The 18,326-nt window shown below is 48.2% G+C and overlaps 1 protein-coding gene across 1 annotated transcript in view; it reads left to right on the top strand.

Moving 5' to 3' along the window:
• The first annotated feature begins 453 nt into the window (after positions 1-453).
• Positions 454-18,326, top strand: part of PAPSS1 (3'-phosphoadenosine 5'-phosphosulfate synthase 1) — a 287,717-nt gene continuing 269,844 nt past the window's right edge. The window contains exon 1 of the mRNA XM_082242974.1: positions 454-664. Within this exon, the coding sequence (XP_082099100.1) occupies positions 605-664 (60 nt within the window). The 5' untranslated portion in view covers positions 454-604. The remainder of the gene's footprint in view (positions 665-18,326) is intronic.

Genomic DNA, 18,326 nt, shown 5'->3' with positions numbered 1-18,326 from the left:
ACCGTGCCGAATCGCAAAAAATGGCCTGGTCATTAAGGGGGAAAATCTTCTGGTCCAGAAGTGGTTAAAAGTGGCTCCAATCCTTACACGTGTCTGTTTTTCTGCTTTCAACACACCACCTTCAGGGACAACATGTTCACTTGCTGCCTAATATATCCCCACTCAGGTTTAGGTAGCATTGTAAGGGGATTTATTCACTTTATCAGTCAGTGATCATAATGTTATGGCTGATTGGTAGAGGGTACATGAATTCCCCATAGGACAGCATACAGCCGCTGAGTAGTTGATTAGAATATCACATTCCTTACATCTAGCGGTTCCCCTTAGTAAGTATGAATGGAGAGAGACAGACAGACAGACAACCTCCTCCCTGTCCCCCAGTCACAGCTCATCACTTCCTGCAGCTGTATGTAACCCGAGCAGCTGAGCTTTACTTCACTTCCTTGCTCCGGCGCATGCGCACTCCTCTCCTCCTCCTTCTGCACGGCTGTGGGGGCGGCTCTGTGAGGACACTCCCCTTCTCCCCGGGCATCTTCATTCAACTATCCCTCATACATCCCATCCAGAAAGCGAGGACGGCGATCACCTTCCCGGGGGGCCCAGCATGGAGATCTCAGATAGCAGGAACAAGAAGGTCAAGCTGACGGGGAAGCTGCAGAACTGGGTGAGTGACAACGCCGGGCTGTGCGCTCATAAAGTTCTCCTGAGCAGCGCGGAGGAGTCTGGGGAGGGGAGAGTGCTGACGTGTGGGTGATACCTGCTATAAGCCGGGCAATGATGTCTGGCAGTGTGCCCAGAGAGGACAGCAGGGGGCAGCATCCTACCGGCCTGCTCTATGTACCATTCAGCACTATGTAGATCAATGGGCTCCAGGTGACAAGTATGTACTCCGCCCTGGAAGGTGGAGGTGACATTCCTCTCTCACTGACTCTATTCATTGTAGCCAGCATTATAGTGCTTCTTACTGCTGTTTGTTCCTCTTTTCACCTCAGAATGATAATGTCCCCCCCTCCCCCAACAAAAGTCTTCCCTATCATTGAAGAGGATGAATATAGGACCTGTGTTGGGGCAGTGGGGGAGAGGAGAGCGAATATATAGTGCGCCAGTCACATGGTGTTGTCGTAGGGGAGAGTGGTGTAGTGTTGGAGAGCGAAGATGTGGAGGCAGAAAATGAAGAAGTGCGTCATTTCAGCGCCGCAGATTAAAGCGGAGTGTGTCATTTCAGCGGCGCAGATTAAAGCGAAGCGTGTCATTTCAGCGGCGCAGAATAAAGCGGCATGTGTCATTTCAGCGGCGCAGAATAAAGCGGCATGTGTCATTTCAGCGGCGCAGAATAAAGCGGCATGTGTCATTTCAGTGGCGCAGAATAAAGCGGCATGTGTCATTTCAGCGGCGCAGAATAAAGCGGCATGTGTCATTTCAGCGGCGCAGAATAAAGCGGCATGTGTCATTTCAGCGGCGCAGAATAAAGCGGCATGTGTCATTTCAGCGGCGCAGAATAAAGCGGCATGTGTCATTTCAGCGGCGCAGAATAAAGCGGCATGTGTCATTTCAGCGGCACAGATTAAAGCGAAGCGTGTCATTTCAGCGGCGCAGAATAAAGCGGCGTGCATCAATGTGAGTAACAAAAGTAAACATCAGTGTAGCGGCAGAAAGTTTAGAAGAGCACATCAGTGCAGCGACGGAGAGTGTAGGCAGCAGAGTGTCAGTGCAGCGGGGGGGGGGGGGGGGGAGGGTGTAGGAGCTTGCTTCGGTGCGGAGGGGAAGGGTGTAGGAGCTTGCTTCGGTGCGGAGGGGAAGGGTGTAGGAGCTTGCGTCGGTGCGGAGGGGAAGGGTGTAGGAACTTTGCGCGGTGCAGCCGGGAGGGGTTGTAGGAGCGCACGTCGGTGCAGCTGGGAGAGAGGAGGGTGTAAGAGCGCACGTCGCGGGGAAGGAGAGAGGAGGGTGTAGGAGCGCGCGTTGGTCCAGCAGGGGGAGGGTGTAGGTGCGTGTGGGTGCAGCCGGGGGGTAGGAGCACGCGTTGGTGCAGCCGGGGGGGGGGGGGGGTGTGTAGGAGTGCTCGTCATTGCAGCCGGAGGGGGGGGAGTAGGGTGTAGGAGCGCATGTCGGTGCAGCCGAGGGGGGGGGGGGAGCGGAGGGTGCAGAAGTGCGCGTCGGTGCAGCCGGGGGGGGGGGGAGAGAGAGGAGGGTGCAGGAGCGCGCGTCGGTGCAGCCGGGGGGGGGGGAGAGAGAGGAGGGTTCAGGAGCGCGCGTCGGTGCAGCCGGGGGGGAGAGAGAGAGGAGGGTGCAGGAGCGCGCGTCGGTGCAGCCGGGGGGGGGGGAGGAGAGTGCAGGAGCGCGCGTCGGTGCAGCCGGGGGGGGTGGTGTAGGAGCGCGCGTCGGTGCAGCCTGGGGGGGGAGGGTGTAGGAGCGCGCGTCGGTGCAGCCTGGGGGGGAGGGTGTAGGAGCGCGTGTCGGTGCAGCCTGGGGGGGAGGGTGTAGGAGCGCTCGTCATTGCAGCCGGAGGAGGGGGAGTAGGGTGTAGGGGCGCATGTCGGTGCAGCCGAGGGGGAGGGGGGCGGGGGAAGAGAGGAGGGTGCAGGAGCGCGTCGGTGCAGCCGGGGGGGGGAGTGGAGGGTGCAGGAGTGCGCGTCGGTGCAGCCGGGGGGGGGGGGAGAGGAGGGTGCAGGAGCGCACGTTGGTGCAGCCGGGGGGGAGAGAGGAGGGTGCAGGAGCGCGCGTCGGTGCAGCCGGGGGGGGAGAGAGAGGAGGGTGCAGGAGCGCGTGTCGGTGCAGCCGGGGGGGGGGGGAGAGAGAGGAGGGTGCAGGAGCGCGCGTCGGTGCAGCCGGTGGGGGGGGGGTAGAGGAGGGTGCAGGAGCGCGCGTCGGTGCAGCCGGTGGGGGGGGGTAGAGGAGGGTGCAGGAGCGCGCGTCGGAGCAGCCGCCGGGGGGGGGGGGGTAGAGGAGGGTGCAGGAGGGCGCGTCGGAGCAGCCGCCGGGGGGGGGGAGAGGAGGGTGCAGGAGCGCGCGTCGGTGCAGCCGGGGGGGGAGCGAGGAGGGTGTAGGAGCGCGCGTCGGTGCAGCCTGGGGGGGGAGGGTGTAGGAGTGCGCATTGTTGCAGCCGGGGGAGGGAAGTATGCAGGAGTGTGCGTCAGTGCAGCCGGGGGGGGTAAGGGTGTAGGAGCGCGTGCCGGTGCAGCGCGGGGGGAGGGTGTAGGAGCGCGTGCCGGTGCAGCGCGGGGGGAGGGTGTAGGAGTGCTCGGCGGTGCAGCGGGGGGCAGGGTGTAGGAGTGCTCGGCAGGGTGTAGGAGTGCTCGGCAGCGGTGCAGCGGGGGGCAGGGTGTAGGAGCGCTCGGCGGTGCAGCGGGGGGCAGGGTGTAGGAGCGCTCGGCAGTGCAGCAGGGGGCAGGGTGTAGGAGCGGTCAGCGGTGCAGCGGGGGGCAGGGTGTAGGAGTGCTCGGCAGTGCAGCGGGGGGCAGGGTGTAGGAGTGCTCGGCGGTGCAGCGGGGGGCAGGGTGTAGGAGCGGTCAGCGGTGCAGCCGGGGGGGGGGGGGCAGGGTGTAGGAGCGCGCGTCGGTAGTGGAAAGTGCATGCTGGCGTGGAGAATTCTCTGACAGTGCAGCGGGCATGTTAGTGCAGTGTGCAGAAGTGTGGGGCACTGTGGTTATTTTAAGTAGGATAGTAGTGAATATTACACATTGTGGTAAACAGTGATTGCAAAATGCGTAGTGTACACGGGTGCAGTGGCAGAGAATGGAGTGTAAAATTGTGTATTGGTACAGGGGTGGCAGGTGCAGGAGTTGAGCATATTGCAGTAATGACAAGTGTGCTGTATGTAAGTGCATTGGTGGTGGCCATGGCATAGTGTCACCCCACCCACACCTTCCCATATAGCTTCTAGTTTGCTAGCAGGCAGACTGTGTTCAGGTGGGTGATGAGAGACAATGGAGGATTGGTAGCTGCATTGGGGAAAAGGGATGTGGCACAGGGCATAAACTGGTCACTCCCTCACAGGAGAAGATTATTAGCTGACCTTCTCCTTCAGTATCCGCCCATCTTTGGCTTAATCACCAGAGTGAAGATCAGCATGTTTCTCTGCCAATCTCCAGTCTGTTTGCGTCATGTTGTTAGACATGGGTTGGGGGTCAAGAAATTTGCACTGCACCTACACAGAGAGAGTGGGGGGTGTTAATCATTTACCAGTCTGTAAGGTCACTACCGTATATACACACAGAATCTTGTAGACCTAGTATTTGATACATCACGCGTGCCAGGCAGTAACTTGCGTGTCTTCTCCCATATCACCAGAATTCTAGATGGGATGGCAGGTAACTCATGCGCAGTGTTGCCAGCAATATGGCGGTGAGATCCCACACATGTGCAGTAGTGACTGGTTTTCGCATGTGCAGGATTTTGCCATATTGCTGGCAACATTGTGCATTTACTGGAATAATTTACACATCAACCTGCACATCGCTAAAGTTACTTCCACAAGTGTGTGACCAAAATAGCTGGGAGATACTGTACTTGCATTGGTGAGATTTTACTACTGCACATGCATGGGGTGTAGAAGACGGAGGTTAAAGACGTCTAAACATCCACCATGTTGAGACTGAACTCGGAATGCATTTTTAAAACGGAACTTGAATCGGAAAACCAAGTCCTGCTAAATGACTTTAGGCTGGCCCCTTTTGCAGGTATAGCTAAGGAAAACATAAAAAATAAGTGTCTATATTTTAAAAGAGAAGTATGGGGTTTGTTTTTTCAGATTCATACTTACCTAGCTGGATGCAACATCTGTCCCTGCTGGCTCTAACACTGAGAACCGAACGATCTAACACTGCTGATCACTCGGTTCTCAGAGCTCCTTGAGCAGAGAGCTGGTGACTGTCAGTCAGCAGCTCTCTGCTCTGCCCCCTCTCCCCCCATGCACACTGAAGCGCTAAGCTGTGGAGGGAGCGGCTCCCTGAGAGGGTGAGCCAGATGCCAGCCCAGGTATGTGGGTGGATCCCGACTCCATTGTCGAGATCTTGCCTGAGCCTGAACCGGCTTGGTGACGTCAACCAACAGCGGGATTTGGCTCGCTGTCTCTTGAAAATGGGTCTGAGGAGCGCAGAACAAACTGCACTCCAGTGATCCTCAGCAGGGGTACAGCCAAACGAGATTTGACTGTACTTCTTTTCCTTTAAAATTCAGTAATACATGGTCTCCCCCTGTTCTGCACATGCTCAGTTGCTCTCTATTTTTAGGCACTGCCGAATTTGTAGAGGCTGATCTGCTGACAGCCTCAAAGCAGAATTAAACCTACCTATCCTTTACAGCTACAGGAAGCTGCTTCTGTTTGATCTGCAACTGCCATGTTGCTGCACATGTGATCAGTTATGACACCAGCCTAGCAAACAAGCAAATGTGACAGCAATCCCTGCATTCCAGGAATGTAACTTCTTTTTTTTAGCCGTTAAATTGATGGGTTTAGTTCTGCTTTATGATTTACTTCTGCTCTGGGCTTCAGCTAAATGGCAGCCTGCATCAAGAAGGAACAAAGCAGTGCTGGAGGCAATTTACAGCACACACTAATTTTGGTAGCATAATTATTAAAAGAGAAGTATGGGGTTTCTCTTTCTTTCTGCAGTCATACTTACCTAGGTGGATGCTGCATCTTTCCTCCGGAGCCCCTACACTGAGAACCGAGTGATCAAACACCACAGATCGCTCGGGTCTGACAGCTTCGTGAGCAGAGAGCTGCTGACTGTCAGTCACAGCTCTCTGCTCTGCCCCCTTCTCACTCATTGGAGTGCTGAGCTGTGGATGGGATGGGATTGGCCGGCTCAGGCTCTCAGCGACTTGGTGAGAGGCTGAGCCGGGTGTCAGTCCAGGCACCCAGGGGATCCCAACTTCCATTGTCATAATGACGCGGTGCCTGGACTGACATCTGTGACATCAGCACAGAACGAACTTCAGCCCACTCTCTACTGAAAACGGGTCACAGATGTGCAAAACTAACTGCACTCCTGTGAGCCATAGGAGAAGTACAGACAAGTGAGCTTTGTCTGTACATCTCCTTTAATGTGGAATGTATGTTCCTTGCTAAAGAACATTATTTTTTTATTAAGCTGTTATGGGTAAAGTTCGCTTTAAGTAGTTCAGAGGGTAAAATTATTCTTCAAATATTTGTATTTCTTATTTATAGTTTGCAGTTCAACTGCCAAATTATTATGTACCTCTAAACACCTAATCTATTACTAATCCAGTGTAAATATTTTGCCTGTAAACCTGATTTTTATTTTTGTTAACATAAAATTACGGGAGAAACAAAAATGGCTTTTCATCTTGTGTATTCTTCTCTTACAATAGCTGTAACACTGTTACTGTTCTGACTTCATTGCTGTTCCAACTGTATCATCATATATTCAGCAGATCTGCTCTGCCCACTGTCTCCACACCACACTTTCTTTTCCTTAATCCTTATCAGGACAAAGGTACCAGGAAAATGATTTCTGGAACTCAGTGTGGACATTTTGGGGCTCATGTATGAAAAGTTCCCAACAGGAAGAGGTCAATAGCAACTAATCAGCTGTTACTTCTACAGTCCATCATTTCTAAGAGAAATAAGGATTGTGATCGGTTTAGCAGTGAAATAAATATTCTTGTCACTTTTCCTTCATGAGCCTATTAGTGTTTATACTGGGTTCCCCCAGTCACCAGTTGATGCTCCATTTATGAAATAAAATGGCACAGGTTATTTACATTGATTGGCAAAGAAAAATGTGTTACTTTTACATGTCACTGAAAGACAATGAAAGTGACACTGTTTGTCTTAGGAGGGTCACCATAGCTGCAAAAGTGCTGCCCGGCTATCTACAGTGGCTGCACATATCATAGACCTTGAGTGTTACTAGGGACCATCCAGGGCATTTCCAAGGATCTTCAGTGGTCAGTCGACAACAGCTTGAGATAGATCTGATGTGTTTTGCATTCTCATTGGGTCATTGCCATTTACAGTATACATCAGTGTTATTTAATTAAAAATTTAATTTATTAGGATTCATGCTTTTAAAACGGTTGCAGTCCAGACTTGTTCCCTTTTTCCTTTTTTTTTCTTTTCGTTATAGTTAGACAGCAAAATAGTTTAACCTGTTTATAGTATACAACCCTTGATGTTGGTAATTGCATCCTATGTGTTTTTTAGATGTACTGTTGGCCCCTTTCACACAGGCTTTCCAATCCGGTCCACCTGTCAGTTTTTCAGGCTGACCGGATCAGATGCTCCATGCACCTCTATGGAGCAGCTGATGTCAGCAGAGACATCTCAGCTGACAGCCGCTGCACTCCAATCCGATCCTGTCCGTGAAATCCAGACTGATGGAAACCCTATTTTCCATCTGTCTGGAGCATCAGATCGGATGAAAACGGATAGGCGGTCCGTTTTCATCCGATATCCCATAGAGGAGAGCGGGTATCTGACAGCTCCGTCTTTGCAAAGTAAGCGGAGATGGACCTGTCATCCACCTGCTCAGCGGGGATCAGTAGATCGATCCCCGCTGAGCAAAACAGAGTACGCAGGGCGGAAAGCCCTTGTAAAAGGGGCCTAAAAGATGTACTATAGCTTTTCTTTAGCATGTAGGGGAGCTATTGCAGAACCAATCCATGGTCAAAAACACATTTACATATACACTATTTTGTCAAAAGTATTGGGGCGCCTTGCCTTTACACGCACATGAACTTTAATGGCATCCCAGTCTTAGTCCATAGGGTTCAATATTGAGTTGGCCCACCCTTTGCAGCTATAACAGCTTCAACTCTTTGATGTCAGCATACCAAGACATTTTGGACAATTTCATGCTCCCAACTTTATGAGAACAGTTTGGGGACGGCCCCTTCCTGTTCCAACATGATTGCACACCAATGCACAAAACAAGGTCCATATAGACATGGATGAGCGAGTTTGGGGAGGAGGAACTTGACTGGCCTGCACAGAGTCCTGACCTCAACCGATAGAGCACCTTTGGGATGAATCCATTAGATTGTAAGCTCTTCTGAGCAGGGCCCTCTAAATCCTCTTGTATTTTATTGTATTGTATATGTACTGTCTCCCTCTATTATTGTAAAGCGCTGCGTAAATTGCTGGCACTATAGAAATCCTTAATAATAATAATAATGTCTTTATGGACCTTGCTTTGTGCAGTGGTGTGCAGTCATGTTGGAACAGGAAGGGGCCTCTCCAAATGGTTCCCACAAAGTTGGGAGCATGAAATTGTCCAAAATGTCTTGGTATGCTGACATTGAAGAGTTGAATCTGTTATAGCTGAAAAGGGTGGGCTCACTCAATATTGAACCCTATGGACTAGGACTGGGATGCCATTAAAGTTCATGTAAAGGCAGGTGTCCCAATACTTTTGACAATATAGTGTACCTTTACCAAAGGAATGCTGCTTTATTTATTTATTTTTTTAAATTGAGCACTTAGGTTAATTTTATTCAGGCTTTGTGTACATGAGTAAACTCTTTCTGTTTCAATCGAGTACAAACCATAGTGAGTCCTCATTGGAGAGGTCAGGACAATCTAATTTGCAACAACCAGAGAGATTGCAATAGCTGCTGATGCCACCTGTTTGCAAGTGCAAATCTCAAACCCATGTAAGAAAGGGTCATTTAACATATCAAAGAGAGCAACCAGAAGATACGGAAGTGTGAATGTGCAGCGTCTATTAAAACCTTTGTATAAGAGTGGGCTTGTGCTAGGGATGTGCAAGTGTACTCGTGTTCTAACCCCTTTTTTGCTTAAGGAGCTGTATACTGTTAACCCTTTTTAAGACCAGGATCAAACCGTAGAGCCCAAATCCAATTTCACAACTTGACATGTGTCAGTAAAACTGTACATATAATTGCTACTAATTGCTGCATCCAGGTACATTATACCTTGTTTTTTCAGGACAGTTTAGGATGTAAATGTTAATGGCTATCTATTGATTTAGTTTTATTATGCAGGTAAATCTGACCCAATATAGCCCAAAAAAAAGTAAATTTTGGCTGTATATTTTATGCCATTAACATGACCCACCACCAAAAAAACCTGCAAAATAAATTCTCCAGCTTCTGACGATCGCAGTAATACCTCATATGTGTGCATTATTTGTTGTTTGTACCTGTAGTAGGGCCAAGTAACAGAATACATTTTTTGTCCTACCTAAACACTACTACAGTGCTAAAGTACTACACTAAATCTAAAACCTTTTTTCTGTCATAAAACACACTGACCCTAACACTGCCACAAAGCGAGACGCTGCCGCTAATACTGACATTGCCACTAAAGCCCCAGTACACACTATAAGAAAATCCAACAAACGACCATTTGGTTTTCCTCAACATTTCACAGCAACTAGAAACTGAGAATGATACTATTTGTACGACAAAGGATTTTTTTTTTTTGTTGTGGTTTGTTTCTGATCATGCGCAGTTTTTCTCATTCAGTTTTTGCCTTGCCGCTTTGGAGGGCCTGTGGGTGCCAAAAGGAACTGGTGCCTTCAATGCGTCATCAGCCGCAGCCTCCATTTTTAAAGTTTCACGCACTGACACAAACAGTGCATCCACCAGCGCCTATTTAAGCGGATGTAGAGTAGCAGAGGAATCATCCTCAGTATCTGAGCACTCAGAGTGTGTGGACTAAGCTCACCTCGAAAAACATAATCAGGGGAGGCTGCCAAATGCTTTCCCGCAAAGGGGATGCTGGCCAAGGGCCCACAATGGACCACCTATTGGACCCCACAAAAAAAAAACAAGGAGATTGCCCCCCAAGCCCTCCTTAAATGGGGGCCGCCCACCGTGACGTGGAAGCGCAGGCAGGGTACCCTCCCTAAAACAGGGCAGGTGTCCTACACAATAATGGCGGCAAGGCTGTCATTAAAAAAAAATTAAGCGCCCCCGCAGCACTACGCCTTCCATGGGATGTGCCAAGCTGACCACATGGCCTAGCAGGCCGCAAGCCGTGGTTTGTGGAGGCCAGCCGCAATTACAGGTATCCTCAGCCCAGCAGGTGCCCAAAAGAAGAGTGGGGGCTTCAGCTACATACACTGAGGCCGCCCCCCCCAACGGCGGCGCCTGACTGGGCCGCATGGCCTAGTAGGCCGCGGCCTAAATTTTTGAAGGCACCCAGCCGCCTGGACACCAGAGAGCCCCCCCCCCCCAGGGGCAGCGGAGGGGAAGGTGGATGCCCAAACGTAGGCAGTGGCATCAGCTACCCCCACAGGGGCCGCCTCCCATAGCTTCCAGCGAGTAGGCTGCAAAGCCGTGGCCTAAATATTTCTCTGGATCCAGCCGCGTGAGGAGAGCGGATTAAAACATCCACCAACAACCACCGCAGGGAGCCCAGAGGACATCCCTGCCCCAGTCACTAACCCCCAGGGTGGCAAAGAACCCTGCTCAACCCCCCAATACGCCCCAGGAAAACCTGGTCAGCAGCAACTGCAATGAGCCCCCCTTAAGAGCATGTGGCAACAGCCAGCTGATAACCTCACCCGGGGGGGGTGATGTTGGGGGAGGGGGTGGTGGTGGGCCCAAAGACCCCCAGTGACCAAAATTTTAGAGGGGCTGGGGGGGGGGGGGAGGATGGGAACCCGGGGATCTGACCATCCCAGGAAGGGGCCCACGTCCACCCCAAAACCCTCCAGGGGTAGTGGGGGGACAACTACTTACCACACCAGGAACAGGGTGGGCACCGCCCTGGACAGGACACTGCTCCATTGTAATGTAGGTGCTGTCAGCCAGGAGGAAACGCTGCGACTCGGGTCAAAGCCAGTTCGAATGCGCCCTCGCGAGATGTTTAACTCGTGGCTGACCTAGCATGGCGCTGTGGTCTGCACGCACTTGCTGGCCAGACTGTGGGGACCCTAAGGATCCAAATTATCCAGTTCACCGCCCAGTTCAGCACTTGATTCCATGTAAAAAGAAAAAGTTGCCAGGACCAGAGATCCCAGCAAGGAACTAGGTCCTTACTCCTGACTAGGCAGAAAAAAACGGAATACCTATGGCAGAGGGGGAGCATATCCCCCCCAGGGACTGCCCCGTAGGTGTGTTCAAGCTTTTTCTCTGCAGTATAACCCCATGGTCAAAAAGAGGAAGAGCTGTGTCCGTCAATGAGCGAAAGCGAAACATCGACTTATAGAGAGAAGTTGCACTAACTGGATCTAACAGCCACGGGGAAAGGGTAGCTCCCCCCAACCAATGTATGATAGTGGTTATAGACCTTACCGAAGCTTATCAAACACATATAAATGGAATGTGTGCAATTATCTTGTTTAGTAGGGATCGATTGATTTATTGGTGGAGCTGATTATTGGAGGCCGTTATTCACTTTTTTTTTTTTTTTTGAAGCATTGGTATCGGCCACAAACCTGCCGATATGACCGATTTTTTTTTTTTTTTTTTTTTTTGTACCGACCCGGGATGATGCCTGCAGCTAGAGGCATCATCCCGGCACCGTTGTTCAGAGTCGACAGTCGGCTTTCTTGTAATGACAACCATTACAAGGAGCGGGAGGGGATGTCCCCCCCCCCCCCCCCCCGGCGCCTTCCGTGGCTCGCCCAGGTCTCCTGTGCCACCAGGAGGCCCGAGCCACTAGCTGGCACTTCCGCCACCTGGCCGAAGACCCGAACAAAGCCCCATTCTGCTCTCATCGGGTCTCCAATGTAAAGACCCTGAAGCAATGTCATGACATCACTTCCGGGCACTGGAGCCTTAAAGGCCTTAAAAGCCATAAAAAAATGACAGCATTTAAAACAGCCAAACTTGTTTTGAATGCTTTTTAGTGTAGAGGGAGGGGTTTGGGGTCTTTTCAATGTTTAAATTCCTTGTGATGGCACCTAATGTCGCTATCGGCCTGAAGGGTGGCCGGAAAATCTGTATGGGCCCTGAAAAAACTATCGGTCGATCCCTATTGTTTAGAACTGATACGTTGCAGATTAAATGGCAAGAGCCCATTCATTCGCTTTTAGTACTTATTTTTTATTTATGCTTATTCATGCTGGCAAAGTTTGAGCAAGTTTAAAAACTACAGAAATCTTTATACAGTACATGTGATCCTAACAGAAGAGTGGTTAGGTGTGAACAAGAGATCTTATTGGGAACGATTGGTATAGTAACCTGTGTAGGAGGTTAAAGAATACACAAAAACAAATAATAAAATCTGTACAGTATGTCAGCATGTTGCTTTGAGTGCTTGTTTTAGAAGAACACTCCCGACACCTGAAACAAGTAACATAGCATGCTCTGAGTGTTTACCTGTAAATTAGGGATGCACCTATATACTGGCCTGTGAAAATTATCGGCCGAAAATAGGATTATCAGCGTTTTGCCGATAGAAAAAAGGTGCCGATACAACATGTTCTAAAACGCCACATGTTCTGAGACAGCAGGCACAGCCGTATACTGGCCTAAATGCTACCCATCACCCCTCCATCACATATGTCACCTGGCCGGGCTCCCCATCCACTCACTGCTTACTGACCATCTACACACTTGGAGGTTGCATGAACCCGCCAACCTTTTGTTTCCTGTGTCCAATGAGGGCGCTGCTGACATCCCCATGCCCGACTGCTCCATACTGTGTGTACACAGTGAGTGAGATGATGTCTCTTTGCTGGATGGGGGCTGTCTCTTTGCTGGATGGGGGCTGTCTCATTGCTGGATGGGGGCTGTCTCTATGGCCATTACTCTGCTCCAGTGCCTGCCCTCAATATCAAGACTATTTTTTTTCGTGTCTCCGCCGTGACCTCCGCCCACCGAACTCAGACCATGATATTATTTAAAAAGTTGAATATAATACTGTAGCACCCTCCTAGGTAGGTGCTAGGTAAAGTATAGTTATGGCCCTGTTCTGCTTATCAGGGGGGGCTGATCTGTTAGTTGAGCCTGTCACATGTTTCCAGGTGTGATTCACGGGGTCTGAGGGAGTCTTCCCCACTGCAGCCAATGAGGGAGCTCATTGAACAGTGGAGGAAACCTAGCTAGTGACACACTCTGTTTTTTGTCAGTTCCAGTGGGAGGGCATTCCTGCAATGCACCCTGGGATTGTACATAATTAGGAGGGGAGCATGTGACAGGGTGTCTTTAGGCGGGAAGCCAGGTCCCAGGAGGAGGGTGACGGTTGTCTCTCTTCCTGTTGCTGAGGAAGATGGTCGAGGCAGTCGGCCTAGGGACCAGGGGATGAGCTGTGCTGTGGAGGATCCAGTGTGCGCTGACCAAGTGGAGCTGTGGGGCAGGATTGTTCTGGAAAACCAGTGTTGTGAGTACTCAAGATCCGCCCAGGGGTCTTCCTAAGAGAGGGGACCACTCCAGAGAGGTCAAGGGGATCAGAGAGCCAGTTAACCCAGGATGTGGCAGTAAAGGGGGTGCCAAGTTGTGAAACCCTGAAGAATAGGGAATAAAGAGGGCGTCAGGAAGGGCCCTGAACTGTCTCAGCAGTACAGTCTGCACTACAAGTCAGCTACTTCAGGAAAGAGAACCTTAGGGAGCTTAAAGGACTTTTCACAGTCAAAGGTGAAGCTAAAGTAAGCGGCATAGCCGTGACCAGCGTCAGTCAGCATTGATCAGCGTCAATCAGCATTAACCAGCATAAATCAGCAATTTTGTATAGTCCCTGCCTATTTTGTGCATAGTTCATTTGTTGGAGTATCCCACTCATCCCTTCTCCTATCCAAGTTCTCAATAAACCCTAAAAAAACCAAAGAAACTGGACTGGTTCTTGTCTGAGGAAATCACACTTGGAAACATGCTTAAGTGTCCTACTGTTGCTAATGGTAACCCAGGGGAACCCACACTTACATAGTTACATAGTGAGGTTGAAAAAAGAATCAGTCCATCCAGTTCAACCTATGATGCTACAATACAATTTAATGTATAAAAAAATATATATATTTTTTAAAAACTGTCCATTTTGGTTTTCAGTCAAGTGCATCCTGAATTTTCGGTTTCTGTCAGGAATTTTTATTTTGATGAACAACTAATGGTAATAAGCAATGCCGATTTGCAGCAAAAATTACAGGGAGCTAGAGAAAAGGAGGCTCTCAGAGGAGTGTGGGAGTAGCAGTAGTCTGTCTCCTGCTTTCCCTGCCCAATGCCTGTCCTATCCTATCACACATACGGTCCGTTTTCTGTTTTTCATCATTGACGGATGAAAAACGGACATCCATGCATCTCTATGTAAAAACGGATGACAACGAATGATCCGTTTTTATCCGCTTCCGTCAATGTCCATTTTTTGGAATGGACGAATGCCCTGTTTTTCATCCGTCAAAAAACGGATCGGACGAAAAACGGATGTAAACGGCCAAACGGTCAGTTTTTTCATCCGTTTTTTCATTGGTAGTGGATGTAAAAAAAACGGATGAAAAACTGATACATTTTGATGTGACTGAGTGCCGGTTCACATTTGTGCGATGCGGGAATGCTGCGAATATACAGCGTGTTCCCGCATCGCATTCGCACCCCTGGCAGTTCTCACTGCCATATACGATACGCAGGGGGTGTCAATTACAAGTTGACACCCCCAGTTGAGATCGCATATCGCAGTGCGATCTGCAAGTTCGCACAGAATTGGATCGCACAAGTGTGAACCACCATGCAATCCGATTCTTCTGCGGATTAAAAAAAGGGTCCTGTGTGAGTTTTAGTGCGATTGCAGTGCAAATTCAGCCATACAAACTGTATGGCTGAAATTTGCACCGCACAGAGATCGCATGTAATTTTAGGAGCAGTGCGCTCCGAATTACATGCGATCTCTGTGATCGCACAAATGTTAACCGGCACTTAACTGATGAACTGAACGGACTGTATGTGTGAAAGGGGCCGAAGTCTGATTTCAGCTATTTTCTGCCTGCCATAACCACTACTTGTAAACTATACACTTGTCTGTCAGTTTGGAACTTTGCCTTGGCTACCTGCCTGCACTGGGACAAACTTGAGGGCTGTATTTTGGTTGCAACACTTTGGTGGAGGTTTAGTGGTGAAGACTGCATGAACCTTAGGGGAGGCCACATTTCCAATTATTAAAATTGAAATGTCCACAATACATGCGATAAACATATCCAAATACTTCTTGTGGCCATTTCTATACGTGACACACATTTTCTTGTAGCCAGGTTGTCTTAGGAAACCTACGCAAGTATGACATCATTGCAATTTGGCTAAGGGCAATTGAGTGTTTGCGTGTATTTTTAGGTTATACTGGTAAATGCTTTATAGTATAAGAATGCACCTGTAACAAAAGGAATTATGTGAGCTGCCGTTGCTGTCCTTTCCTTTTGAGAATGGTACATTCCTGGTTGTCATGCTGATTTTAATGCCTTTTCTGACCCACTGAGCTGGAACGGGTTTACAGGTAAGGTCTTGTGTGACCTCTCATTTAAAACTTGCTTGTCCTGTAGCTGTGATTCCTAAGTACCGACGCCAGACACCGATAGAAAATTAGCATTTTTTAGAAGCAGGCAAGCAGTTGTAATCTCTGTATTTCGCTCATAAAAGGTGGGTTTTAAAGAAACTAGCTTTGTCATTTGTAGGGTAGGTACACGTACCTTGTCTAAAAATGAACTTGCCCTTTAACGTTGTATTATGTGTTTTTCACTGTGGCCATGTAAAACAAAGTGACTACTACAGGTATCAATGGCTTTTCAATTCATATGTGGTGTATTGCTGTGAGCTCAACCACAGCTATAGATGCAGTTCTTCTTTGAAGGGCAAAGCAGGACAGAGTTGTACACACACCCTTACAGGGCAGATGACCCGTACTTCCAAAAACAAAAAGCCCCCGTTCACATTGGAGCGATTTGACAGGTCAAATTGCATGACAAGTCGCATCCTATTGTCAGCAATGGCAGTGTTCAAATTCATGCGGCACCTACTTTGTGGTGCCGCATCGATTTGAAAGAGTAGTAAATCCACTATTTTTGGCGATTTTGGGTGCGACTTCAATAGACACCTGTGCATTAAGTCGCACAGATGTCTTTAATGTCGCACTAAGATGCAGCAGTGAAATCGCATGATTTTAAAGCCGCAACCAATTTGAGCAGGAGCTAAGGCCTCTTGCTCACTGCAGCTTGAAAAAGCTCAGCACAGCCTTTTTTTTTTTTTTTTTTATTGATTTAAAATGCAGCCTATAATTTATAATGTGCCTGTACACACATGTGCATAAAAAAGCGCTGTGTACCTTTTGTAAAAAAAAAAAAGATAGAAATATCTGCTTTCCCGATCATGTGCAAGAATACTCACAAATACACTGGAATATGAGCATAAATATTTTGAATATTCAATGATTTCACCATAAGGAATGTATGCGTGTAACACAAACCCCTAAAATTAGGACCAGAAAGTCTGATGCTCGAGTATCCGTCCTGTGTGCAAGAGGTTCCTTGATGGAATAACAGGTTTTTTTGCCCTTATATTGCTTGATTTGATAAATGTGTAGTTGCATATTTATTCTAAGGAAATGTGGCTGAGAAAGAAATTCCACAATTTGAGATAACAAGACTTGTAAAATACTATATGAACAGTCAATAAAAAAGCTTTTGCAAACAATGTTATCAGTGTAAAATGATAAAAGTACAGTTTGCATCTGTTTCTTACTGTAGTGCTATTTGCATAAAACTGTATTTCTGTTGATTCTTCATGGGAGCGAGCGGTACTGGAAATAAAACACATTGCAGCAAATAAACTGCAACCAATGATAACCAGATTTTCATATTTAATTCTTCAAGTTTCACTGCCCCCCTTCTCAATGTCTTAGGCCCCTTTCATTCGGGGGGACCGATTGGGTCCACCTGTCAAGTTTTTGGGGCATACTCGATAGGACCATCCATTGCCTTCTATGGAACAGCGGATTTCAACGGACGTGCCTATTGACACCTTTTGACTTCTGATCCTATTTGCTAAAAACAAACGGATGGGGAGTTGAATGACATCAATGGAAATAGACAGACAGTCCATTTCCATCCGACTGCCCATAGAGGGAAGCAGGCTGTGTCCGCTCTGCATAAGAGGACTGGACATGGACCTATCGTACACCTGCTTAGCAGGGATCAGTGGACTGGGCCCCATACTTCCCTGTCATTGCTCCAGTGAGATCTACGCAGGGAGACCCACAACTCGTGCTGAAGTACATGCCGGGATAGTGTGGAGCGACACCTGTGTTCTGCACATAGGGGATGATTTACTAAAACGTGAGAGTTCAAAATCTGGTACAGCTGTGCATGGTAACCAATCAGCTTCTAACTTCAGCTTGTTTAACCACTTCAGCTCCGGAAGGTTTTCCCTCCTTAATGACCAGGCCATTTTTTACGATACGGCACTGCATTACTTTAACTGACAATTGCTCGGTCGCGCGATGCTGTATCCAAATAAAATTTTAAAATAAAGTAATAAAGTAAAAATATTTTCCCACAAATAAAGCTTTCTTTTGGTGATATTTGATCACCTCTGCGGCTTTTATCTTTTGCACTATAAATAAAAATAGACTGACCATTTAAAAATATATATTTTTTTACTTTTTGCTATAAAACACATCCTATAAATTTAATATTTCAAAAAATTTAAAAGTAAATGTAAAAAATCGAATGTCTTTATCAGTTTAGGCTCATTTGTATTCTGCTACATTGGTTTGCACAAAAGTTATAGCATTTACAAACTATGGGATTAGATTTATGAACTTTTTATTTTTCTTAGTAATGGCGGCGATCAGCAACTTTTAGTGAACTGCGACATTGCGGTGGACAAATCTGACACTAAGTGACACCAATACAGTGATCAGTGCTAAAAAATATGCACTGTTACTGTATAAATGACACTGGCAGGGAAGGGGGTAACATCAGGGGGTTAAGTGTGCTCCTAGGAAGTGCTTTCTAACTGTAGGGGGAGTGGACTGACTGCAGGAAGAGAGAGATTTGTGTTCCTGATGAGTATTCACACACAATCATTCTCTTCCTGTCTGACAGAACAGGCCAACTTGCTGAGGACAAGGATTCTATAATTCCCATTAAAGTATATGTAAACCCTCACTTTGTCAAACAACCTATTTTGTTTAAAATAGAAATGAAAGGCAAAACATTGTTGTATAGATATGAAAATAAAATAAAAATGTTTCCCTTTTTATATATGATCTCATTCCCTCTGTTCTTAGCTGCATAAGAACTGGAGGAGGCTTTATTGTATCACACTGATCTCCCCAGTGAAAGGCTGTGCAGAGTGGGGGTGTCGGTACAAAACTGATCATTGGAGGAGGGAAGGCTGACCAAGCTGCGTTCTCCTGCCTAGCGTGGTCAGTTTTTAATAGGAAAGCAGAGTGACTGGCAGAAACACCAGGG

The sequence above is a fragment of the Pelophylax lessonae genome (genome assembly GCF_965119305.1).
Source record: "Pelophylax lessonae genome assembly, chromosome: 1".
Classification (NCBI taxonomy): Eukaryota; Metazoa; Chordata; class Amphibia; order Anura; family Ranidae; genus Pelophylax; species Pelophylax lessonae.
The sequence above is the reverse complement of the archived record's forward strand: the minus strand, read 5'-3'. Positions and strand labels throughout refer to the sequence as shown.